A 17,241-nucleotide genomic window follows, 5' to 3' on the forward strand; every position below is an offset into this window, starting at 1 on the left:
GAAAAGAAAATCTACCCTGATCAGTTAAATAATAGATTAAGCCATCACATTCATATTGAATTGTCATGTCTACATTAAACGGTGTTTACGTAGCTGAAATATACATTAGCCAACATATGTGTAATGTAATATAACATATTAAAGGAAAACTACCCTCGGTGGATGATATCCATGTATCCTCAGTAGATACATGTAAGTATTATAAAATCCACCCTTCTGAAATGTTACATCTGTTTTTCGGAAAACTACCACTGACATCGGTAGTAAACATACAGTAAGATTATTCACATCCACTTAAAAAATAATAATATAATTTTAATGGAAATGTAAATGCACATATGTAATAAAATGGAAATCTACCCTGATCAGTTAGATAGTTGATGAATAATTCATATTCATATTTAATTTTCAGTGTCTACATAAATTGGAGGGGCCGGACGTAGCCCACTGGTAAAGCATGGTCGGTCTAGGATCGGTCCATTTTTATTGGACCATTGTGCTATTTCTTATTACAGCCAGTGCACCACCACTGGTCAGACCTGTCAACCTTTAGTCAAGAGAAAGCAGGAGGTGTGTGTTGAAAAAGCAGGAGATTTGGTCAAAAAGCAGGAGATTTTTTAAATTCACACAATTTAACCCAAAATCGCAAGATTTAAAAAAAACATTATTACAATAAGTTATATGAATACTTTATGTCATATATACTTCTTAACTTTAGATCTTGGCATTAAAAAAAAAAAAAAAAAATTATTATTATTATTTTTTTTTTTTAAGTTTAAATATTATTATGATTTAATACATATTTAAAAAAAAAAAAAATATTTTATCCAAAAATGTTAAGAACATGAACAAGAAATAAAAAATTTAATTAGTACATTTACGGTATTACACTTACGCCTTACAGGTTGCGTTACATTATCATTTGTGGTTAGTGTACCTAAGTACCAAAGACAAATTTATATAAATCTTATAAATTAATATTCAGTTTTTACTATAATGAGGAACGGTGGCGTGGTACTGATTTAAAATCATTATAATGATGCAATAAACATTGTATTTTCATTAATCATAAGTAAAACCTCATTACGGACATCGTGTGAAATATACCGGAATTATACCCATTTCCGTGAGTAACTTTATGTCAATGTCAAACAACATTTTTTAATTGTACAAAAATAATTTCTTGAAGTGTACCCTTATAACCAACATTTTACCGCACAAACATACAAAATTAACTGACACAAGTATGTTTATACAGCTAATTGGTCTTTTCGTTGTCTTGCTGTGACATGTGATTTTAACATGCATCGTGTGTATCGCTGTCAACTCAGATTTGTCATAGTTGCATTATGTAATCCAGTGGGAAGACATTTTACAATTCAGAGGTGTTATTAAAAGTAAAGTTTGTTTTATTTGACTGCAACTCAACGCTCCAACCTAACCTATGCTCTTTTAACTACATTTTAAACACGAGTATTTCCCAGGAGTACAAGCCTTTATAGACAACCAGTGTATTATGTCTGGTATATCAAAGGCCGTGGTATGTGCTGTCCTGTACACACAATTCTTGCTACTATAAAGTAGCGGCAGAAATATTCAATCACAAATCTAGTTATAGAGTAGAATACACAAAAAACAAACGCAATGGTTGAGAGAGAGACAGAGAGACAGAGATAGACAGAGAAAAAGACAGCTAGAAAGAGTGAGAGAGAGAGAGAGAGAGGGGGGGGGAGGGAGGGAGGGAGGGAGGGAGAGAGAGATGTCACACGTGATTAATCCATTAGTGTAAGTCGGCGACACGCGCGCCGCCATGGGTTTAACAAGTAGTACGTGTTAACCAAAGGGAAATAGCTGCATTTTTAAAAATAAAATTTCTCTAGAGTACTAGCCTTCGTACAGGGCTTTTTAATTACCAAATAGGTAAATACAGTGATCGATCTAGGATCGATCCCCATCGATGGCCAAATAGGCTATAGCCAACCAGTGCATTATGTCTGGTATATCAAAGGCCGTGGTATGTGATGTCCTGTGCACACAACTCTTGCTACTATAAAGTAGCGGTAGAAATATCCAATCACAAATCTAGTCATGGAGTAAAAAAGAACCCCAAACCGCAATGGTTTGGTTTTTAAATTTTTTTTATTTCTAAAGTACAATCGCTGGTCTCTCTAGAGACAACTACACATGCAGTGGACACACATGGGGTTACATCGAGAGGCCTTAAGGGCGACATGTGAATAATATGAGTGTTCATTTCTCTTCATCTTCGTGCTCATCATCAGTATCATCATCATCGGTATCGTCATCGTCTAGTTCGTCCAAATATTCGCCAATCCATGAACGATACTGATTTAATTTAGAACGAATCTGTGGTCTGAGATCTCTGTCTGGATTCACAAACTGTAGATTTTTTCTCGTGTTGGGGCCTTTGTCAAAATAATGCATATACGTCAGAAAGCGAGAGTACGTGTCTTTAAATAACTTCCATTGCAATGTCTTCATGTTTCTTTCGATGGCATCTTGGGACATGTTTATTTCTTCGTAGCGTTTCCTCTTGCTTTCGAAATAGTCACGATTGATGTCGAATTCACGCTCCACCATCAGACGTACGCCTTCGTTTTCCAGATCGGACGACGGCTCTTCATTTCCCTCCTCGCACGTTTTCACGTGTCGCTGCAAGTCACTCCCGTCTTTAAAGACCAGACCACACGTATCGCAAGACTGCATCCTCTTGACCTTTTTTAGATAGGGCTCTACCTCATCTTCTTCTTCGTCGTCGTCACTTTCGTAGGCGGGTATGCCTGGTAGTTTTCTCTTGAATGCGTTTCTTTGCATGATTTGCACGTAGAGCTCTTTCTCCGACGGTGGTTGAAACTCTTCTGAGACATTCGCCGTTACGTTCGTGCTTTTATACCATTCGGACGGCCCCGTCTCTAAACCATTAGGTCGAAGCGCCAATGTTCGGGCGTGGTCGGTTTCAAGTCCACCAAGAGATGTCCGTAGGGCCTGTGGGTAGCTTCATCAAACCGCTGCATGAAATGACGAGTATTCCAGGATACATCTGCTGTGCCAAGGTTAGGACTTGCTGCTTGTCGATGGGGTTGTTGAACAGTGCCAGGTAATGACAGTTTCTTCTCTGTGTCGGGTCTTTGCTGTTATAGAGGTTCTGGTTGATGGCAATCACCGAGAGGTTTCTGTGATGACTTCCTTCCGTGAACAGATCGGTGATACGAGAGTCTTTTCCAGCTGTAGACATCAGGTCGTCCAACACGATGAGATTTCTGACTCTGGGATCCAAATAATTATCCTTTTCCAAATTCTCGGGTATGCCTTGAACAAATTTTACTCGAGCAACCATTTTGATCGTATCATAGAGAGGTTGCCATCGTTTGTAGAGCCAGATGATGCGCTGGGGAGGCGGTGGATTTTACCATCCCTTAGCAGTTTGTACAACAAAAATGTTTTTCCACACGACGTGAGTCCCGACACGATCATGGTGAACGGATGTAACAATCTTAAGGGCTGCTGCTGCTGCTGTTGCTGCTGCTGCTGCTGCTGTTGCTGTTGCTGCTGCTGCTGCTGTTGCTGCTGCTGTTGCTGCTGCTGCAGCTGCAGCTGCTGCTGGGAAGGCTTATTTTCAGATTCCAAGAGTCCATGTTTATTTCGTACGTGCCGAGTTAGGTCGTGGGTCCAAACATATTTGTTTTCGCAAATGTGACACTGATTCATAATGTTGACTGTTTAAGTGTTCGACGTGAACTGGCGATGTTGAAACTGCCATGCCCCCTTTTATAGTCTTCTCAGAAATGCTTGTGCCGTTTTTGCCCAGTCTGCTCTCGTCGTTTCTGTTCCACGCCACTCTCTTCACGTTTCCGTTTCTGCTCGGCCTTGACTTGCTCTACCACCTGTTGTGTCGGGGACACCATGACGACTTTGGGTGCCGGGGGCTTGTTCTGTTCCTCTTTTCTTTTTTCCATGTAGGGTCATACAGTTCTAGACATCGATCTACACTGTACATCATCTGGCTTTTCCCACCACGTTGCACTGGAAAATGAGGTTGAAGTTTACCTTCTGCTTGCAACTTGTAGAAACGGGTCCACTTATCCACGTCGGGTACATATAACTTGTACTGGTCTGACATGTTGCTTCTCTGAAGGTTCTACCTCAAATGACGATGTTACCCATTACCCTTTTATTTATACTCTCTACAATTTCACGCATGCACACAAAGATTAAATTTTGTGTGGTACGTATGACCCATCCCCCATCCTAAAGCATAGCTCGTGCACGGCTCAGGGCCACTCCCGGGACCACACTCAGGGCCTCACACAGGGCCACACTCAGGGCCACTCAGGGCCATACTCAGGGCCACTCAGGGCCACACTCAGGGCCACTCAGGGCCATACTCAGGGTCACAGGTCCACACACACACACACACACACACACACACACACACAGGGTCACCCTTAAATTAATAACAAACAAAACGTGTTATTCACGAGTTTATTTTACAAAACGAAAAGTATCACACTCATGCAATACGTGTTTAATGTTGTTGTTTTTTACTCCATTACTAGATTTGTGATTGGATATTTCTACCGCTACTTTATAGTAGCAAGAGTTGTGTGCACAGGACATCACATACACGGCCTTTGATATACCAGGCATAATGCACTGGTTGGCTATAGCCTATTTGACCATCGATGGGGATCGATCCTAGATCGATTACTGTATTTACCCATTTGGTAATTAAAAAACCCTGTACGAAGGCTAGTACGCTAGAGAAATTTTATTTTTAAAAATGCAGCTATTTCCCTTTGGTTAACACGTACTACTTGTTAAACCCATGGCGACGCGCGTGTCGCCGACTTACACTAATGGATTAATCACGTGTGACATCTCTCTCTCCCTCCCTCCCTCCCTCCCCCCCTCTCTCTCTCTCTCTCTCTCTCTCTCTCTCTCTCTCTCTCACTCTTTCTAGCTGTCTTTTTCTCTGTCTATCTCTGTCTCTCTGTCTCTCTGTCTCTCTCTCAACCATTGCGTTTGTTTTTTGTGTATTCTACTCTATAACTAGATTTGTGATTGAATATTTCTGCCGCTACTTTATAGTAGCAAGAATTGTGTGTACAGGACAGCACATACCACGGCCTTTGATATACCAGACATAATACACTGGTTGTCTATAAAGGCTTGTACTCTTGGGAAATACTCGTGTTTAAAATGTAGTTAAAAGAGCATAGGTTAGGTTGGAGCGTTGAGTTGCAGTCACGCGTTCTTTTTTCATAGGAATGGGCTGTAGTGTTTCACACACACACACACACACACACGCACGCACGCACGCACGCACGCACGCACGCTCGCACGCACGCACGCACAAAACGTTTGTATTTAATTATGAAATACTGGCCCCATAAGGGGTATGAGATTGTGTATATAAAAGATCCCTTGCTACTCATGGAAAAAATGTAGCGGGTTTCCTCTCTAAAACTGTCAAAATTAAGTTTTTCATGAAATAACCGATGATTCATAAATCAATGTCCTCTAGTGATGTCGCTAAACACAAACAAACTTTCACGGTCAGTGTGCATACCATAACAAATTTATTCTGCTACTTAAGACGGGCACGCGTCGGTATGTCTTTTGCAGTTCATCTGGTTTCATAAACACTCGGAGAGGCGTAATAAAATGCCTTTGTATGAGGGCTGATGAAGAGGTCTGATAAAGTACTCCTCTATTATAAAGCGAATGAATGAATGGCTGAATGAATGGCTGAATGACGGCAACAAAGAAAACGTCGACAATGTGCTAAAGAAATACAAATGAATGAAAATCATCACACACGCATTTTGTCTGGCGACATGAAAGCCTCACTTTAAACCAAACAGTCAGCAAACAGTTACAGTCCTTCCCTACGAGACATATTTTAACGGCTATTATTTTGGGTTTCTAGAATAAAACACTGTGAAAAAATATTCACGTCTATGTCCACTGTGAATACAAAAATACAACAACACAATAGACGTTATACAATGAAGCCAAAACCAACATCAACGTCACTTACACCTGGCCTATACATATTGTTATTATTAATTGTTGTTGTTTCTTTGCTTTTATTTGTTTGCTGACACCAGTTTGTTTGGTAATATGCAATACATTGAATTGAATACACCATGATCGCACATCTGCACCACGGTTATTGTCTCCTACACAAAGGCCATTGTTTCCTACCGAGGCCATACACCTGCACCCACCTATACAAAGGCCATTGTTTCCTACACAAAGGCCATTGTTTCCTATCAAGACCATACACCTGCACCCACCTATACAAAGGCCATTGTTTCCTATACAAAAGCCATTGTGTCATTGTTTCCTACACAAAGACTATTGTTTCCTACCGAGGTCAGATACCTGCACCCCCCTATACAAAAGCCATTGTTTCCTACCAAGGTCAGACACCTGCACCCACCTATACAAAGGCCATTGTTTCCTACACAAAGCCCATTGTCTCCTACCAAGGTCACGTGATCACGGGAAAGTAGGTCAATCATGACCCCAGATAGGCCCCCCTACTACTTAAGTTTAGGTTTAGGGTTAAGAAAATCATACAGTAATGATAAGAGTAATTAATTTTGTGAAAAAGTCAACTTTGAACAAATAAAATTTGGGTATGGCGTCATACCCGTTTTACCCTCTGGCAGAAAGCTTGACGACGTCATGTTAAAGGCACGCGCGTGATATCCCATGTAAGAGAGAAATTTCACACATAGCTTTCTTTCATGGGGTAGCTCTGTCCTATATACCCGAGGATGAGAGAAAAAAAATTCTTACATGGCTTTCTTTTATGGGATAGCTGTGATGAGAGAAAATATATATATATATATATATATATATATATATATATATATATATAGAGGATAATAAACGAGTTACCAGTTATTATCAAATTTATGTCCCGAGTGAAATAATTTTCAATAAGTGAAAATTATTTCCCGAGTGACATAAATTTGATAATAACTGGTACCGAGGATGTTATTCTATTTATTACCTCAGCTATTTTTTCTCTAAAAGCCTCTATTTTCCACGCACATGCACGAAGGCCAACCTGTATAGAAACGATGTAAACCACTTTACGCACTGTTCTGAGAATTGCTATAACTTTGTAATTTATTCACGTTCATTGATAATTTTCAAAAACAAAAGTTCTCTTTATTCTGCTACAAAATCTATAAGGAATTGCATTAAAATGACTTTTTGTTATAAATTTAACACCAAAAACAGAGAGCCGCAATCTGATTAAAATTAGCTCTACTGGTCTCACCAGTAAATCTAACAGCATTGCATGGACTCCCATGTCAGGTGACATGTCATCTATAAATAACAATTTAAATATCGACCATGTCATGTCATGTCATAGGGTTTTACGTGCACATTCAGAACAAGCTGTTGTAGCGCACGCCTGTCGTGGGCACAAGAGCCGGCCTTGGCCGGCTCCTCCGTCCATGACAGGAAAGGGGGGGGGGGGGGGAGAGGAGGGACCGCCTGCACTGGCAGGTGCAAGGGAGCACCAGCAGCCCGATCAAGTCGGTAGCAGGCGGGTTGGGTGGTGGTGGTGTTAAGGAATTTTGAATGGAGTAATTGATGCCAAAGAGAAAAGGTGCGCAATTTTGAATGAGGAAATTTGGCGCAATTTTTGAACGGTCGGTCGAAAGGTAAATGGCAGAGCTAATATAGGTTTTGATATTAGTGAATCGAGAGTAGCTCGTTAATTTAGACCTCTACGATGCTGTGGTGTCTCCCTAGGTTGCCCATAGGGCCGTTAGAAAGGGCCTGACCGCTTCTGTTCATGACATGACAACCCAGGGGAGATTCGTGCAGTTGTGTAGACACTGGTAGGCAAGGCAATATCGACCAGCATACAAATTCTAAAAATATCGGGCGAAACTATTTATGGAATAGGCGAAATTGTTGGTCTATTTCAACATTGAAAAAACAGGGGGAAAAGTGCAGTAATAAACTCTGGATTGTATACTAGTATAAACAGATTTTATGGCTATACCATGATGGTTTTCTTTTTCGTCTTGAAACGAATTTTATATAAAATTTCATATTGAAATTAGTTTACGGCATACTTCGTAATTCACCCGAATCATTTCGTATACCCTCAGCATAATCCCGAATGTTTTCAAATTCTTTTCAAATCACTGGCATGAGTTTGCAAGTAAGGTTTTGATTGGTCGAATGAAAGGTCAACTGGACATGAGCTCCAACGGGCTGCTGTTAGATCCATATTTAATAGTGGAGCTAATTTTAATTAGATTGGCATCGGCCATACATATTTGACGCATTTTTTTTTTTTACGGAAGGACTCTGCTCCTCAGTGTGGACATTGTCAGTGTACACTGATTGTGCGCCTCATTTTGGCGGAGTGTAATCATCTGAAGCCGACGAGAAATGATATATTTGGCCACAGAAATGTTTTGGAATCTTTTAAATTTCACCCAGAATTAATATTAATGTTTTTAAAACACTTTGATTTCTACATAAAAAAATAAAATATACTTTATTTTGATTTATGTATTGTATTGTACTCTCCCCCCCCCCCCCCCCCACACACATCTCTTTACACTGGCATGTCGTTAAACATGCATTCATTCATTCGTTCATTCATTCGTTCATTCGTTTATTCATTCATTCATTCATTCATTCATTCATTCATTCATGTATTAATTAATTAATTCATCCATTCATTCATTCAAAAGGATGAAAAATATATTCCTAACAAAGTAATAAGTTTTAAGTTTATGTATTTATATTTTAAAGACATCAAATAAAACACGCTACCTATTATATAGAATACATACGTTTTACAGGCATGCACAGGTAGGCTAAGTGTTAATTAAAAACATTAAAGACTATCTAAATACGTGCACAATGCATTGTTTAAAAAAAAAAAAAAAAAAAAAAAATTGAAACTAAATTTAGGAAAAAAGGTGAAAAATATATTCCTAACAATCCCATACATAATGAATAACAAGTTTTAAGTTTATGTATTTATATTTGAAATGACATCAGATAAAATACGCCGCCCATTATATAGAAAACATTTGAAAGCACCTATATTCTAAACTTGGTTTACTGTGTCGTTTTAAAAGGAGGTGTTACCACGGCGCCAAGCCAACACATCATGCACGGTATGGACGCCGATATAAAGGAGTTCCCACACCAGTGTGCTTTACGATTCTCCGGAAGTCCGTCCTGCGGCTGCGTCATTATTAGTCACCAGAAGGTCATTACTGGGGCTCACTGCGTACACGGCAGAACGTATGTGTACCAGTCGTATTCTTTCTTCTTACTTTCTTTCTTCTTTTCTTTCCTTTGTCCATAATATACTAATTCAGTTTATTACTCTCAAACTATTTGGCATGTGCTGTCCTTTATATGGGAAAAGGGCATTGTTATGAAAGATCCTTTGCTGCTAATGAAAAGATGTGGGCCTTCCTGTAAAATTTATGTCAGAATTATCAAATGTTAATTAATCAATGTGCTCTAATTGTGTCGTTAAACAAAACAAAATTTTATTTGTAAAACTTTTACTGTAACTCTTAACAGGTAAAACACAACTGCACTGTTGTCTAGTTATAAAATGTCAATGAAAAGTATTGTACCTTCCTGCGATTGATCGTGGAATAAAAATGTAACTAATGTAGTCTTTATGCCACATTACTTCATATATATGGTTTCCTAAATTTACCAATTATTTGTAGTACATTTAAAGTTCACTTAGCATTTCTTATTTGTTAACACGCAGAGCCAATCAGCTGACAGTGTACTATGGTTCGACCAATAGAATCAGCGGTGGTACTGAACTGCCAGTGGCAGACTATCGAGAGGTGAGTTATATATTATGTTTACTACTTAACTCCACCGGTGCTACACGCGTTCTGTATTCCATCCGTGCTACACGCGTTCTGTACTCCACCCCTGCTACACGCGTTCTGTACTCCACCCGCGCTACACGCGTATTCCACCCGTGCTACACCCGTTCTGTATTCCACCCGTGCTACACGCGTATTCCACCCGTGCTACACCCGTTCTGTACTCCACCCGTACTACACGCGTTCTGTATTCCACCCGTGCTACACGCGTTCTGTATTCCACCCGTGCTACACGCGTTCTGTATTCCATCTGTGCTACACGCGTTCTGTATTCCACCCGTGCTACACCCGTTCTGTATTCCACCCGTTCTGTATTCCACCCGTTCTGTATTCTACCCGTGCTACACCCGTTCTGTATTCCACCCGTGCTACACCCGTTCTGTATTCCACCCGTGCTACACGCGTTCTGTATTCCACCCGTGCTACACCCGTTCTGTATTCCACCCGTGCTACACGCGTTCTGTATTCCACCCGTGCTACACCCGTTCTGTATTCCACCCGTGCTACACCCGTTCTGTATTCCACCCGTGCTACACCCGTTCTGTATTCTACCCGTGCTACACCCGTTCTGTACGCCACCCGTGCTACACCCGTTCTGTATTCCACCCGTGCTACACGCGTTCTGTATTCCACCCGTGCTACACGCGTTCTATACTCCACCCGTTCTGCATTCCACCCGTGATACACGCGTTCTGTATTCCACCCGTGTTTCTGTTGGCTTACATGCTTGATACTATTCCATACATACACGTACTATGCACTATCATAATCATGTACTGTAGATAAATTTGTTCATGCACACAAATTCAAAGAAAAAAAGTGTTACGTAGATGTGGATATATAAATCAACATGGAGCCTTAAAGCCGCACACCCTAGTTCCATCCAGCGAAAATAAACTATAATTTGGTTAATCTACAAACCTGTAACACACTTAGATCACGTTTTTATCAAATGGAGTGAAAAAGCAGGTTTTATATCGATAAATACCATGGGAATCCCCATGTCCCAATTGCTTGAAATAATTTTGAAAGTTAGTATTCTGATGTCACCGGTAGATGTCGCTCGAAGCACAACAATGCCTACGTCACGACAAATTTCACAGACTTGGGGTGCGTTCTTTTCACCTCTCCTGGACATGTTCCAACTGTTCTGTCCTGGTTGTATCCCCTCTCCAGATATCGTAGGACTTAGCAAAATTATTGATTTTAAGGGTTTGTAACGTTTTGTATTGAGACACTTACTTGTCTGAACTTTATTGTTACTGAAAATGTTCACAAACTGTGAAGAAAAATCTCACAAATGAACAACAACAAATCGGATGTTGATTGCGCGAACCGTGCACGAGAAAACAAACCGAACCAAAATGATAACGGTCACGTGGTATACCAACGTCTGTGACATTGAAATGGAAATATCCCCTCTAAAAATAGATTAGACCTTGTCTGCTCAACGGTTTTTTCTCAGAGGCCCGTGCCATTTTATAAAATACGAAAAATGCATTTTGTGGTATTACAAAAACCAGGATTACCAGGATTACCAAAAAACACTTCAGGTGAATGGTTAGGCCATCGGTCTACAGGCTGGTAGGTACTGGGTTCGGATCTCAATCGAGGCATGGGATTTTTAATCCAGATACCGACTCCAAACCCTGAGTGAGTGCTCCGCAAGGCTCAATGGGTAGGTGTAAACCACTTGCACCGACCAGTGATCCATAACTGGTTCAACAAAGGCCATGGTTTGTGCTATCCTGCTTGTGGGAAGCGCAAATAAAAGATCCCTTGCTGCTAATCGGAAAGAGTAGCCCATGTAGTGGCGACAGCGGGTTTTCTCTCAAAATATGTGTGGTCCTTAACCATATGTCTGACGCCATATAACCGTAAATAAAATGTGTTGAGTGTGTCGTTAAATAAAAACATTTCTTTCTTTCTTTCGTATAGACTGTACATGCTGACGGTAAATAACAGCCCCATGTAGACTGTCCATGTTGACGGTAAACAACAGTTTCGTGTAGACTGTTCATGCTGATGATAAACAAGTTTCGTGTAGACTGTCTATGCTGACGGTAAATAACAACTTCGTGTAGACTGTCCATGCTGACGGTAAACAGTCCCGTGTAGACTGTCCATGCTGACGGTAAACAACAGTCCCGTGTAGACTGTCCATATTGACGGTAAATAGCAGTTTCTTGTACTGTCCATGCTGACGGTAAATAACAGTTTCGTGTAGACTGTCCATGTTGACGGTAAACAAGTTTCGTGTACAAACTGACCATACCGACTATAATAACAGTTCCGAAATAATCCATAACTATGATTGTTTATAAAAGTTGTTTGATATAGACGATAATACATGTTTGGTCGCGGGATCTAGCTGAGTGGAAAGCATGCTGGCCTAAGATGCTGTAGTTACTGCTAATGAAGAAAAAAGCAGATTTCTTTTATGGCTGTTGTGACACATTTATTAGATTATTGACATCCAAGAAGTAGATGATTTATAAATCAATGTGCGTTAACGGAGTTTGTTAAAACAAACTTTAATGTTCATAAGCATACAGGCTCCCATTTTTGTAGGGGGGCAGCTAGTTTTTGCAGGACTAAACGAAAATATCCGAATCTGGATAACAACGTTTATTTATATAAGCATTACTACCAAACAGTTGTACGCTTATGTTAACGTTTAACAAACAATTATGGTACTTTCTTTTTGTTCAAGCACCCCGACTTCCTGGGGAACGACGAACCTGACCACCCTGGCGGCTACCTGGCCAACGACATCGCCGTCGTCACTGTTGGCGGGACGATCGTGTTTGATGACAACGTCAACATGGTATCGCTAGCGGGACCCACTGATGGAGACTTCAGCGGAACGGCCTGCAACATCTCAGGATGGGGCAGAACAGACCGTGAGTACACACACATACAGACGAACGGCCTGCAACATCTCGGGATGGGGCGGAACAGACCGTGAGTACACACACATACAGACGAACGGCCTGCAACATCTCGGGATAGCGCGGAACAGACCGTGAGTACACACACATTCAGACGAACGGCCTGCAACATCTCGGGATGGGGCGGAACAGACCGTGAGTACACACACATTCAGACGAACGGCCTGCAACATCTCGGAATGGGGCGGAACCGACCGTGAGTACACACACATACAGACGAACGGCCTGCAACATCTCGGGATGGGGCGGAACCGACCGTGAGTACACACACATACAGACGAACGGCCTGCAACATCTCGGGAGGGGGCAGAACAGACCGTGAGTACACACACACACACACACACACACACATACACACACAGACGAACGGCCTGCAACATCTCGGGACGGGGCAGAACAGACCGTGAGTACACACACACACAGACGAACGGCCTGCAACATCTCGGGACGGGGCAGAACAGACCGCGAGTACACACACACACACATACAGACGAAGTGCTATCGGTGACAAGCACGAGCTGGAATAGTTTAGACCGTTACTGCTTCTAGACACCCACGAGTTCATTATTTCAGACAGAGTGTACACGTGTATAGACACGAACAGGTTCAGTAGTTTATTTCTCTAGGGATCTTTCCAATCTTTTTGAGAGGTGTACCTTCAAATACTTATTTAAACATTTAGAGAATAATATTTTAATCCATGACCAGTCAGGGTTCACCCATAGAGTCTTCACAGTTAATCAGTTAATAGATCTACATGTATATAATTTGTGAATGTATATATCTATATCTATCTATCTATGTATATATATAATGTATTAACGTAAGTTCATGGGTGGTGTTTGTAACATCAGTAAAGCGTCTGATGGCCTGATATAAAGACTGGTTGCCATAAAGTCGGTGACAGATTTTCGTCACAAACTGTCTGCGACTATGTTCCCCTAAAAACTGTTGTTGGCATGCGGCGTATTACAAATTTTTATGGGAAACAGAACTGACTTGCTTATGGTACTGGGAATTAATTCTTAAAGAGATATACCCTAGTTTTTAAACACTAAGGCATATTTTTGACTATTATAGCCGTTTCTGAAATTATACTTTATTTAGATTTTATGGTTTAGATTATAAATTTCCGTTCATTTGAAGTGTTTTTGGTCATTCTGGTGTTTTTAATATCACAAAATGCATTTCTCATAATTTTAAAAACGTACGTGCGTCAGAGAAGTAACAGTTATGGAGTCGAGTTTTAGTCTATATTTTTAGAGGGTATTTCACAGACTCATGTTTCACTCAATTGTAAGTTTATCCCAATGTGTTACAGGTTTGTAGATTAACTAAACTTAGTGTTCATTTTCACGGCTTCAAACTGGGATCTTCCTTAAGCAACAGGGGCGGGACGTAAAGCGTTCGCTTGATGCGCGATCGGTCCAGGATCGATCCCCGTCGGTGGACCCATTGGGCTATTTCTCGTTCTAGCCAGTGCTCCGCAAGTTGTGTAACAAAGGCCGTGGTGTGTATTATCCTGTCTGTGGGATGGTGCATATAAAAGATCCCTGGCTTCGGCAGAACAATTAAAAATTGAATTTCAAATAATTAAAATTGTTATTGTCAATGAAATGTTATATTTTAATTAGCTTTTTTTAAACTTTACAGTTTAACTTTCTTCTTGCAGTTATCAGCGCCCCGCCAACGGACTTGAAACGAGCTGAAGTGAACGTGTTGACACACGTTGAGTGTGAAAACTATTTTGAGAACACTACAACTCGAGTTGGCGCGAACCCGCACGTGTGTGTGTTTTCAGAAAATTCCGGAGCGTGCAATGTAAGAAATTGTAATCTATATATTACTGTACCATTCACGCATGCGCACGCAAGCACACTACAGTTTCATGAAATTTTCATCTAAAATGGTGGCGTATATGTATCTACCTATGTGTGGTTTTGTTTTTTCCTACATACCACTGATTGTGTAAATGAGCGACTTCTGCCATCAGCCAACAGTGGTGTTGTCTTACCACGGAGGCAATTTGTCTCGTGCCGTGACTTGGCGGTGGCGGCAAATACCATCTTGTCATGCTTTATTTCAGTCAATTGCTATGCTAATATCAAATTAAAGCTCAGACACGCTGTCCTGGGCACACTTTTCAGATATCTGGGCTGTCTGTCCAGTAGGTTAGTTGTTGGTGAGAGTGAAATCGATGAACATGTCATTGAACCGTTAAATATCGCCCTGGGTTGGATCCGGTACTGTGATGCGAACCCATTGCCAACCAACCTCAAGTCTTGACGTTTGATATCGGTTTCACAACATTATGTGTATTTTAAGATATATGATTTCTTACTTTTTCAGAATTCAGATTTCAAATATGATGCCAATTTTTTTTTATATAAAGCATGGATATCATAATTTGACGATAAAGTGACCTATGATTAATGGATTTATGTACAACAATGGCGTAGCCAGCAAGAGGCAGAAGATGCGCTTGCCCCGTCTGGAATTTTCCCAGATTTATTTTATTTTTCCCATGACACTGATATTTATTTTACACGTCTGGGTTTACCTCGGCGTTTTTTCGTCTCTGGCTACGCCCCAGTACAAAATCACATTAATATTGACCAATATTATGTTGTATCTGTTATTCCTGGTGCAAGATCCTAGATGTACAAATTGGTTCAAATTATCATTGTTTCTGTCCTATACTTATTTGTTATACAGTAAATTGATAATGACATGCACAAGGAAAACATGAAAACGTTTTGACTAAATTGACATGAGAATGTACATGTCACTACCAAACTACAAAATGAGGCTATTCTCGACGGAATGGCAATAATGATATACTTATGCAAGAAACCCAGAAATGAAAGAAAACTATAATTTTAGATACTTGAAATAATCTAGTAGCTAAAACATTTATAGTGAATGGATAAATCCGTTTATTAATCCAAGGGTTTTGGTCAAAACATGAAGAAAGGTTAGGAAGAGAAATATAATAAAACAGAAAAATGGTATAAGAAGGTAAGGGCATTTAATGATGGCATAAGCATGAATGCCTATGACAAAAAAAAGAGAGAAAAAATGAACAGTATCGAAGAGAGCTGGAGCATGATTTTGGTTTAAAATGACAGATGAAAGCTACACAGCAATACGTAACGTAGAACATCAGTATCAAGTTCTTGGTGTAAAGAAAAAAGTGTGAAGAGGAACTAAAATAAATGATTGATGTTTTCATTAGCGTCTTAACATGCTGATAAATGATTGGTATAGTATTTTTTATTAGCGCCTTAACATGCTGACAAATGATTGATCTTTTCATTAGCGTCTTCTCATACTAACAAATGATTGGTATTTTTTCGTTAGCGTCTTTTCCCACTGATAAACGATTGGTGTTTACATTAGCGTCATTAATGCCGTAGTGGAATGGCCTGCGTGTAACTAAACTTCTGTTCTGTCATGTTGATAGATGATTGGTGTTATGAGTCTTCGTCTTCGTGACAACGCCAGATACCGTGATAACTAGCTCCCGTCAAAGACAGGAAGCGTCTTAAGAGAATATACATCGTGTCAATACTTAGACATTCGAAAATAAAAAGACAAACGGAAAAATAGTCTGGCTATTTGCCTATCACCATTTACCTGTTATGAAGGTTGCAATAAGCCGATACTCAACCTGAAAAAAATGAGGTTCTGCTCATGCACTAATATGATATTTATAACCTGTCTGATAGGCTATTAATTAACAATTGCTATCATTCCTTGCCAGAATGGACCTCTAACTTGTGTTATTGTTGAATACTGTGTTTTGCTGTTGTCAGGGTGATGACGGCGGACCTCTGACCTGCTACTCCAGTAGACTGGCGACAAACATACTGGTGGGCGTTGCGTCGTGGTGGTCGACGCTGTTCAACGCCTGTGACTACACCTTCCCCAGCGTCTACACCAGGATCAGCAGCTACAGAGACTGGATCGAAAACCCGCCGCAAGCTTAAGGTGGATGAGACAGGATAGTCGGTGTTGTTTCAGGCTGTTAGCAGACGTCAAAATAACAAAACATTTATATATTCAGTGTCACACCTATTATTGAAACAACATATGGAATAAATATTTTTAAAATGTTATTAGTTTTAAATTGGTTTATCAACTATTAGAAGTTTACAGCGTAACCTGAGTGACATGTGTATATATGAAGAACTAGACGTGATGTTTACCAGAATGAATTTACCACGTGTTAATAAATCGATACTGAACAAAACCACGATTACGGCAGCTACGTGATTAAATTGATCGCGATGATATACAATAGATGAAAATTGAAATAATAAATAAACAACAAACTAAATAAATAAATAATGGTC

General features: G+C 40.2%; 1 protein-coding gene across 1 annotated transcript; it reads left to right on the top strand.

Moving 5' to 3' along the window:
- The first annotated feature begins 1,078 nt into the window (after positions 1–1,078).
- Positions 1,079–17,186, top strand: LOC121371802 (chymotrypsin-1-like). Its single transcript, XM_041497958.1, has 6 exons — positions 1,079–1,126; positions 9,153–9,321; positions 9,809–9,890; positions 12,649–12,838; positions 14,559–14,707; positions 16,702–17,186. Exons 2-6 carry the CDS (start codon positions 9,185–9,187, stop codon positions 16,873–16,875), a joined length of 732 nt encoding a protein of 243 aa, XP_041353892.1. The 5' UTR covers positions 1,079–1,126; positions 9,153–9,184; the 3' UTR covers positions 16,876–17,186.
- The last annotated feature ends 55 nt before the right edge of the window (positions 17,187–17,241 follow it).

This window comes from Gigantopelta aegis, chromosome 4 (assembly GCF_016097555.1).
Source record: "Gigantopelta aegis isolate Gae_Host chromosome 4, Gae_host_genome, whole genome shotgun sequence".
Taxonomy (NCBI): Eukaryota; Metazoa; Mollusca; class Gastropoda; order Neomphalida; family Peltospiridae; genus Gigantopelta; species Gigantopelta aegis.